General features: G+C 39.9%; 1 protein-coding gene across 1 annotated transcript; it reads right to left on the bottom strand.

The window, feature by feature from the left end:
- Positions 1-9287: 9287 nt before the first annotated feature.
- On the bottom strand, positions 9288-10133 carry LOC148027750 (uncharacterized). Its single transcript, XM_087688941.1, has 4 exons — positions 10105-10133; positions 9934-9996; positions 9785-9847; positions 9288-9699 (listed from the first exon to the last, which is right to left on the bottom strand). Exons 1-4 carry the CDS (start codon positions 10123-10125, stop codon positions 9391-9393), a joined length of 456 nt encoding a protein of 151 aa, XP_087545067.1. The 5' UTR covers positions 10126-10133; the 3' UTR covers positions 9288-9390.
- Between the last annotated feature and the right edge of the window lie 311 nt (positions 10134-10444).

Below are 10444 nucleotides of genomic sequence, written 5' to 3'. Positions count from 1 at the left end.
CTTTGATCATATACTCTCGCACTTCGAGGAGTTGAAGGTATAACATACCACCATCGAGGTTGTCGAGGGTTTGGATAGAAGATTACATGTTCACAAACATGTACAAAGCGAGCTCAAATCATTGTGACATAAACCATGTCGTATTACAATTAGCAAGCAAATGACTCTATGCACCTGTTCACAATGGGCCGGCAACACAAAGGTGTCGCGCAAATCCGTCCATTTTTTTTCGGAATCTATTTCGAGAAATCTAGATGGACCTCATCAAATTGTTGCTCCAGCTCCTCTAAGTACCACTTTGAACCACTACACATTGAATAGTATCATGGAGAAGCTACGGTAATCCACCCTAATAATACTTTGCAAGTTCCCAAAATACTCCATCTCATCCACAACCGTGTTCGGATCCGTTGCTCGTCGCCGGCTCTCTTGCTCAAACCTTGCCATGACACCACAGTCCATTGTGGAGTGCATTTTGTCAATATGCTCCACTCGAAAATGTCGTCCGCGCGACCAGCTACACTATATATTTTGTACTGTAAATTGAAACACTCAAATTAGATGTCGCATATAAAATTTAGATACGACATATTCTAAACCCCTCATCACCTTTGGACTACATCCCCTCGAGAATTCCCACTCCTCCATTGAGACCTCTGTCCCTTTGCTGGATGCTGCGGTCAAGGCTCCATGCAACCATCGTGTTGACATAAACCGCAGCATATCCTCCATGCCTTCGGGATATCGAATCGGTCGATGATGTGTACTGCGTCGGAATTCAGCTCGCGCCCGCTTCCTCTCGATCTTGCCTTGCAATCTGGTACTTGGCGAGCCACGTCTCCATGGAGGCATGGTGAAACATACAAAAGCGATTCACCTTCTCTTCCATTGAGGCATCCATTATTTTTTCTACCCCATTTTCAACCACCACATCTCCAGTGAGTCTATCATCGTCCTTCAGCGTCCATAGCATTTTATTGTCTGGTTCCACCATTGGTAGCCATTGTGAGATGCACTAACGCCTCATACACCAACCAACCTTCGGCCATGCTACCTTCTGGCCGAGCTCATTGTCGCACAAAGTCTTTTAGGGTTTTCATGAAGTGCTCCAGGAAGAACATCCATCGCGCATGGACAGGTCCAACAATCTCCACTTCGTCCATAAGATGCACAAGAAGGTGGACTTGTATCGTGAGCATGCTAGTGGGCAGGTATTTCTCAAAGAGACAGATCGTCTCCACCGCTCCCCGCCTCGCGGATTCAATAGAGGACGTCTTAATCTCTTTCTGTGAGATCCATTGCACCAAAGTCGACAACTTGTAAATGGGCCCACGAATCTCTGGAGTAAGGCATCCTGCATCGCGATCGGTAGGACAAACTGCCACAAATGAGAAAGCATTATAAATAATGGCCACTTTTCAAATTGCAAAATGCCCACGCTAATTACAATCCATTCTGTTCACAAACCTGACATATCTTATGCCAATCATGAGATTTTAGCCCCGACAATTGGTTATCTTTAGAAAATGCAGACCTGAGAGAACGCATCATACCCGTCGGAGTGCGGATAAACTTGATTACTTGCTTCACAATACACTCTTCTTTAGTGGACAAAACCCAAGGAGCGCGAGGAAGCTGCACTCCACCATCAGCACTTGACTGCGGCCAAAGCGCCTCCATCTTACCTACCTCCTTCAAATCCATTCGTGATCCTATAGTGTCTCTCTTTCCTGTGATGTGGTCCCATAGCAAGCTGCCCACATTCTTAAAAATATGCATGGGATCCAACAATTGGTTGACCTGTAAGTGGGTCCAATATGGCAACTCGTAGAAAACAGAGAACCGTCGCATTCCATTTGGATGTGATTCCGGGTTTACCATTTTCAGCTCGTACCAGCTTGCGGCGTTCACACGTGTTGGAGGTAACCAGACTTGTAAGGCGAGCCACGACCTAGTGAATACTTGATTGAATGAGATAAAATATAGATATTACTAGTGAGAACGGAGGTCTGCTCACTTGAGCACTCTCCCAATCCTGGAAAGTCATGCATCGTCCACATAAGAATGGCTTGAATGTTGGCTGACCGCCGACCATCGCGCTTGCTCATATCTTACACAGTGACCCCCTCCTCCCACAAAATCTTAAGCTCATCGACTAATGGACGAAGATACACGTCCATATTTTTTACTTTGTAGCGGCCTGGGACGAGCAAGCTAAGGATGAGATGTCCTTTCTTCGTAGAAAGCCATGGAGGGATGTTGTAGTTGACAAGCACTATAGGCTACACACTGTAAGAAGTTGAGCGCAGACCGAATGGATTCACACCATCCATTGCGAGACCGAGCTGAAGATTCCTTGGCTCTCGCACAAAGCCTGGGAAGGTAGAGTCAATGTGGCTTCATGCGTGTGAATCCGCGGATATTCGTTGAACTCCATCCGTGGACCTATTCTGCACATGCCACGTTGTCAAGCTTGCCATGCCGGACGTGCGAAACATGTGGTTTATGTGGGGGATGAGCGGAAAGTGTCTGAGAAATTTTTGAGGGATGGTTTGCCCTTGCAAGTCCTGTCGATACCTGTGAGCACCACACTTTGGACATGTCTCCATAGTCTCGTATTCATCTCGAAACAGTATGCAGTCGTTGATACATGCATGGATGTTATTGTAGTCCATGCCAAGCTTCTGTAAAACATGTCGTGCATCATCACGAGACTCAGGCATGGTATTTACAGGTGGTAATATATGATATTTCAATAACCTGAAAAAAATCATAAAACACCTTGAAAAAGCACAAATGTTTGTAATAATAGTGTCAAAAAAAAATCAATGAAGTGTATGTGCAAGGTACCTAAATAACTCGGTTACACTTGTATTGCTCCACCCGTATTTTGCTTGCATACTTAAGAGTGCAAGCAATGTCTTCAACCGAGATACTCGGCACCCATCATATAATGGTATGGATGCTTCCTCTCTAAGTGGGTCAGATATCTCGACATCCGTGGGAATCAATGCATCGATCATTGCCTCCATCTCAGACTCCAAGATTGTAGGTAGGTCGGGAAGGTTGTCTATCTCCTCTAGCATTGACGGTATAGATGGGCCTTGTGAGTGGTGGATTGGCTCCTGCAATCCATCCATCGTATGTCCATGAACTCTTCTAATTGGCCGCAAAGGGTGCACTCCCCCTTGGGTGGAGACATCACCCCCCTGGATAGAAAATTTGCAAACAAGACCCAATCTTATTGTGTATGGTTTTCAATTAGCTTGCGAGTACAATGCATGATTAATATTAACTTCAAATTACCGTTTGCTGAAAATCCGCAATCGCCTGATCAATGATCTCAGATTGAAACTCACCAAATCGTCGTACGTGTTCTATAGACAATCAGCGTTTTCATCTAATTGCCAACTTGCATTGAGAGCAAGGACATTGGACACGCTGATTAAGATACGTCTCGTGATCTTGAACAATAAGACCTTCTTCGTTTTCCATCTTATCTACATTACAGCAAACGAGGCTTAAATGGATAGCTTTATGGAGATGTATGTCAAGTTGCAAGTTGACCATAAATCTTGCATTGTACATAGTAGTTGAGAGACTTATTGATGTTATATCTCGGCCCTATATCATGCTCAAGGATTTGTTTGTCCCGGTAGATAATTATTCGTTATTGTAAAAAACTGCACTAGAGGGCTTTGAGTATAAGTAATCCATTTATGAGCATTATTGAGGATCTCTTAGTCTAATAATAAATCAGTCTCAACAAAAATCATATTAGAAATGTGGTTTTTTTGTCTTAGGATCACGTATTAAAATTAATGCCATCTATGAAATTTATCAACTATAGTAATAAAATTTATTTCAATCAATTCTACTCATAGTCATAAGACCTGAGAGAAAATATCCTATACTCAATTTAAGGGATTCTTCTTCTATAACAATACTTTTGGGTTCATTTTGATGAAGTACCGTAATGACCATTAGCTAGGGTATCATTTTCTTTTAGTCCTTCCGTTGACTAGTTGGCATGATTTTTAATTTGTTATGCCTATAAAGTTAATACAAAAACAATGAATTATGCATATCACAATTAGATCCCCTACTTGGACATTATGAAGGACATGACCAATTTTAAACCATCTTAAAGAGTCACCAATGTACGTGGCCCATGGCAAAGCACATTGCATACCATTATCGATAAGTCTATTATCGTGCATCTTAAATATCCTAATTAGACTTTATAAAGTTTATGATTAATTTTTAGCCCTCTTAAGGAGTTGATGTAATGGTACCCATAAAAAAAGCAAAGTGGATACCATTACCATAATCATGGATATGCTATCATTCCAATATATGTTATCTTTCTCTTTCTCTCCCTCTCCCTCCCTCTCTTTCTCTTTCTCTCGCATTTCCTCTCCCTCTCACAATATATCTTAACACTCTCCAAAAGCAAAAGGGAGAGGGAGAGAGAGAATGCACTCTCCCTCCCTCTCCCTCTCCCTCTCCCTCTCCCTCTCCCTCTCCCTCTCTTTCTCTTTCTCTCCCTCTCTCATTTCCTCCCTCTCCCTCTCCCTCTCCCTCTCTCCCTCTCCCTCTCCCTCTCTCTCCCTCTCCCTCTCCCTCTCCCTCTCTTTCTCTCCTTCTCTCTCATTTCCTCTCCTAAACAAGCAAAAAAGAAAGTGATTTAAACCTTTAATAAGCAAAAGGGAGAGGGAGAGAGAGAATGCACTCTCCCTCCCTCTCTCTCTCCCTCTCCCTCTCTTTCTCTTTCTCTCCCTCTCTCATTTCCTTCCCCTCCCTCTCCCTCTCCCTCTCTTTCTCTCCCTCTCTCTCCCTCTCCCTCTCTTTCTCTATTTCTCTCTCATTTCCTCTCCTAAACAAGCAAAAAAGAAAGTGATTTAAACATTAAATAAGCAAAAGGGAGAGGGAGAGAGAGAATGCACTCTCCTTCCCTCTCCCTCTCCCTCTCCCTCTCCCTCTCTTTCTCTTTCTCTCCCTCTCCCTCTCTCTCCCTCTCCCTCTCTTTCTCTCTTTCTCTCGCATTTCCTCTCCTAAACAAGCAAAAAAGAAAGTGATTTAAACATTAAACAAGTAAAAGGGAGAGGGAGAGAGAGAATGCACTCTCTCTCCCTCTCCCTCTCCCTCTCCCTCTCTTTCTCTCCCTCTCTCATTTCCTCCCCCTCCCCCTCCCTCTCCCTCTCCCTCTCTTTCTCTTTATCTCCCTCTCCCTCTCTTTCTCTCTTTCTCTCACATTTCCTCTTCTAAACAAGCAAAAAAGAAAGTGATTTAAACCTTAAATAAGCAAAAGGGAGAGGGAGAGAGAGAATGCACTCTCCATCCCTCTCCCTCTCCCTCTCCCTCTCTTTCTCTCCCTTTCTCTTCCTCTCCCTCTCTTTCTCTCTCATTTCCTCTCCTAAACAAGCAAAAGAGAAAGTGATTTAAACCTTAAACAAGCAAAAGAAAGAGAGAGGCAAACTCACTGATGAGATATGGGGAGTGTGGGGCGGCTCCTCTTTGCGATGAAGGCTCCTCCTCTCCTTCATGAACAACGGCGGCGGTGGTGACGGCGGCGGCGGCGGCGATGGCGGCAAGTCTTTTTCCTCTCCTTCTCTCACGACGGTCGCTCTCTCCCTCGCTCTCGCTCTCAAAATACACAAGCCGCAAACGCAAAATGAAACCGCGCTCGGTTTCGGCCCCGCTTTTTTTCCCTGTGGAGCGTCACTATTATGTGACACAAATAGCGACGCTAGTAGCGACGCCAATAGCGACGCCGCTACCCGCCGTCACTAATCGGCGTCGCTACTAGCTCAAATCCTTGTAGTGGAGGCGTATTTTAACAAGGAGATGAATTTTGAGTAGTACGCCTCCAGAGATAGACCCAACTATTGCAACTTAAAGAACTCATTTATCTTTGGAGTTTTATATGCAAGTGGCATGTACATTCCCTACGCTACTTCTTTTAGCTTAACTCAAGTTACCCTGCTTTCCGTGACTGCTTGATCTTTATACCACTGCTTCCATCAGAGCCTAGATTCACCAATGACTTTGAGCTTGGCAATCATAGCCTAGTCTGGAGGTGTTGTTCCTGTTGCATTGAAGTAATCTTCCATGGATTCAATCCATACTTCAACATCAGCTTCAACATTCTTCCCTTTCCTATCAAATTCCGATGGTTTGATTTTTTTGAGAAGAAACTTCTTCTCTTGTGCCTGTGCCAGGCTTAATGTAGAAACAAGATTCTGGTTCTGTATTTGGGGTTGTATCTGGTTTCAATTTAAATTTTTGCATTAAAATTGCATTTTACACATCTCTTCACAACTTATCTCAATGTGTAGATTATTTTCATCAATAGTGGTCAACAAGTAAGATAATCATAAAATTCTTATTTATCCATAAAGAAGCAATAAGCCTCAAGTACAATTATTCGGGGATAGATAGAGATCGGCTGGGATGATTTTTCTTTCAAGAGATACATCAACGCCAAGTTAATAATTCCTATTGGATTCAGCTACGAAAATAGAATAGTAATGGAGGTTTGGGGAATGGATTCTCAGGAAGCAATAAGCCATGGAAAGTTCAGGAAATCCCTGTTTTTGATAGCCATGACGTTTGTTTTCATAGATGTAGTGAGTCTGTTCTACTTGCCAACGTCCAATGTGTAGGATCAAGTCACACTTGCCTCATGAAAGATGAATAACTTAATAATCTTCAAGTCCTCCAAACATTTTAACCTCTTTAGATTGTTTTGAAGATAGGCTAGACTAGAGCTAGCATGGAGATAGAAGCTCCACACATGCCTCCACACATGCTTGTCGTGACATTAAGCTAAAACACTAACTTACAAAGGAGAATTTTCATTTTCTCTTCTAGATAATGGAAGCAAGGCACAGCCTTTTCTACCCAAACCTCGTATACCTCTCTCGGCTTCATCACGGCCTGTCAAACCAGCTGCTTCGTATTTCTCAGAGACCTCAGCCACCCAGAGATTAAAGAGGCCGCCATCTTCTCAGCAACCAGCCTCTTCTAGAGTAGCTCGCCATTCTGCGGACAATTTTGCTACATTTTTCCAGAAGAAACTATGGCCAGCTCGTCATCATCAACCTCATTTGTATCACCAGCATTCAAATCAATATACTGTGTTGACAGCTCATAGTCTTCATCCTCATTATCCTCGTTTGTTTCACCTATGTCCAGCTCGCAGGTGATGAAGACCTCCTGGATTTTCCTTGTAAAAGCGTCCTCTGTGCTCCTGGTTCAGCGTGCCAATCGATCCGTTCAATGTAGTACGGCTCATCATTCAGCTAAAGCTTCTTGCATTACACAACCCAAGATGACCTACAGGCCGCCTTCATTCTCATGGAGCTCCTCTCCCTCCAAAGATCCAGCTCTTTCTCCCTCTGAGGGGCCGCCTTCTTAGAATCCCCCGCCTTCCGTCTGTAGCAGCTAACAGGTTCCCTTCCAGTGATCTAGAAGCCCCTGATATCAGAATATGTTTTCCCACTCCGATGAAAACCGGCCCTCACAAATTGCAGTAGCCGCTCGCCTTGTTCAGCGGCTGCAGTCGTCCCTTTCAAATCTAGTATGATAGACAACGATCTTCTTCTACTAATCGTGTCTCTAATGCTGCGCTTTCTAGATCTAGCTGGCGCTATTCTGCAAGGTGACACCAACGAGGTCTACAAGCTTGTCAACTAGCTCCCGCCTGCTGATTCTTCATCGTTGAGGCATCCTTGCCGAAGATGAATTCCTAGTTCTTGTCTAGTCATCGTATCTAGTTTTGTCTTATTTTCCATTATACTCCTCTAGTTTTGTTACCTTGTAATCTTGCAGTACAAGATCTTGTCTAGTACTATTTTGTATCTTTTCACACAAGGAACTTTCAATCGATCCCCATATAGGAAAAAAAGAGAATTCCCCATGGAATTCCCTAGTTGAAAATACATATAAGTAGGGAAAGTAAAAACTAGGAAAAATGGGACATTTCCTAGTGAGAATAAGTAGGGAATCACATAAGACCTTTCCTATGTAGGAAATATTTCCTATATAGAAAAATACAAAATTTTCTATGTAGGGAATAATTCCTATATAGGAAATATTCCATATATAGGAAAAAATTTCTAGAGGTGATTCTTTAGGTACTCTCACTAGGAAATCTCTCATTTTTCCTATTTTTTACATTCCCTACTTATATGTACTTTCAACTAGGGAATTTCGTGGGAATTCTCTTTTTTCCTTCACTTTATCTACTTTGCCCTTACTCTTAGACATGCTAATATCAAATAAGAAATTACATAAGAAATTTTTAACTAGAAATTTATATAGAGAATGTCATCATTTCTAAGTAAGGATCAATAATATACATCTAATGATCAAAATAGATTAAACAAATTAAGACATCAACATCTACTTTTAGCAACCAAAAGAAAAATCAAAATACTTTTAAAGGAGCATAGAACTAAAAACTAATTAAGCAACATGTGTGTCTTGATTGTTTTATCCCTTAAATCTCCAATATGTTGCAAAAGTAATAAATGTTTGAGTAATCCCTCAAATCTCCAATATGTTGAAAAGCAATAAATTCTTAACTCAAAGTAAAAGTTATGCTAAAACTTCCAAATCATCTAGACTAAGCACATTGCTATTTTTGTTTAATACAACTTTGCCATTTCCTAGTAGCCAAGAAATAATCTCCTTAATCATATCATCACTTGTTGGCTTCTTTGTATCCTTAATCAAAACTCGAAAGCTAGCTTCAATATTTTTGAGATTCATGTATGTACTCTTTAAAGAAAAGTACATATCATGAATTGTAGACACACCAAGATACTTCAAAAGTATGGTTTCCATGTTCTCTTTTGTCATATTAACATGCATTGAATAACAAAAAGAGAATAAGTAACTTATTATACTATGTATAGATAATTAAATGACACGAATTATAATATGAAAAGCCATAAATTTAACTACATGACTATTATATATATATATATATCAACTATAAAGCTACCCTTTAAGCATCATTTGAAATGTTAATCTCAAAGCTACAAATTGAACTACATGACTACAATTATATATATCTAATTAAAATATAAATTAACAATAAAGTTACCCTTTGAGTATCATTTGAAATATTAATCTCAATGCCTTGGTTTGGGAGATCTTTAAATTCCTAATTCAAATAAAATAAAAAAATTAGATTATGCTTTTCATGTATGACATAACAAAAATATAAACATTTACATCTAGCACATTTGGTTCTTTTTTGTTGATATTGGTACCTCGTTTCACGCTCCTTTGTTGCAAAAGATCCTTCATCTTCTCACTTGGCTAGTCAACACGTAAAATAAATAGTTATGTAATAAATCATACCTTTAGTTATTCACTAAACTATGATGCTATTGTTCTCTCACAAACATATATCAAATACCTTCCTCTTTCTTTGACTTTTTCGAGATGTTTCATTAATGTTATCATCTGGATTAGCCTACATTCAAAACTAAAATTAGTAATCACATTAAAAACATTTATATAGAAAAAAAAATTACATACCTTATCATTTCTTGAACTATGGATACTTCGTTCCATAGTTTCTTGACGTTTAGTTGAGTATATTATTTTGTCTAAACCATGTGACAATAACTTTGAAAAGCTGGCACAATTTTCCATATCAAGTGTCTCATCTTCATTTTCAACATCCTACATTTTAAGCATGTAAAGGATAAGATACTGTTAAGAACATAAATCATATGGTCAATCTTAAATTTAATATAAATCAAAGAACCTCATCGGATGTATAACATTGAAATTCTTCAAAGCTCTTTTCTTCCTCCACAAACATATTCATCTATGGGAAATGAAAGTTAATGTATAAGTATATGTATAAGAGACATTCTCAAAGAAAGTTATTAGATATGAGCTTAAAAGCATTACCTGCAATGATAAATATGTTTGCTTGTATTGTTGTCCTTCAAAGGAGCTACTTTCTTCAAGAGGCTACATCAACAAAATAAGATCATGTGTATACATCAAATGTCTCCAAAATATATGGAATCAAGTACAAAAATGATAAACATATAAGATTATAAGATACATTTTCCAAACCTTGTTCATTTGAAATATCATCCATGCTAGGAATGCATACATCAAGTTGAATAGAATCAATAGTAGCAACATATGGTTCACTCTGCCATCAATAGACACCCCTAAATGAGTATGGGAGAAAAAGAACCAATCCTACACTTATGATATCAAACTTATAAATCATATCATCTTACCATTGATGATGTTATGTCATTTGATACATTTTGAAGCTTATCTATATCATCCACTCCAAGAGATGCGGATAATTCTCTCTATATGTCATAAGATTAATAGTTCAATAACTAAGAATCTACACCTCAAATATTAGGAAAGCCAATAAAAAAAAGTAACAATCAACTTA

The sequence above is a fragment of the Lygodium microphyllum genome, chromosome 12 (genome assembly GCF_053477565.2).
Source record: "Lygodium microphyllum isolate KBCC chromosome 12, Lygodium_microphyllum_v1.1.10, whole genome shotgun sequence".
Taxonomy (NCBI): domain Eukaryota; kingdom Viridiplantae; phylum Streptophyta; class Polypodiopsida; order Schizaeales; family Lygodiaceae; genus Lygodium; species Lygodium microphyllum.
Note: the sequence above shows the minus strand (reverse complement) of the source record. Positions and strands in the feature narration are given on the sequence as shown.

What these genes read in the sequence shown, in the direction of transcription:
- LOC148027750 (XM_087688941.1), bottom strand. Translation starts at nt 10,125, where the DNA reads ATGATATTTCAAATGAACAAG. An exon ending in AAACATATTTATCATTGCAG is followed by an intron (nt 9,848 to 9,933) that starts GTAATGCTTTTA and finishes CATTTCCCATAG; the next exon opens with ATGAATATGTTTGTGGAGGA. An exon ending in AATGTTATACATCCGATGAG is followed by an intron (nt 9,700 to 9,784) that starts GTTCTTTGATTT and finishes CTTAAAATGTAG; the next exon opens with GATGTTGAAAATGAAGATGA.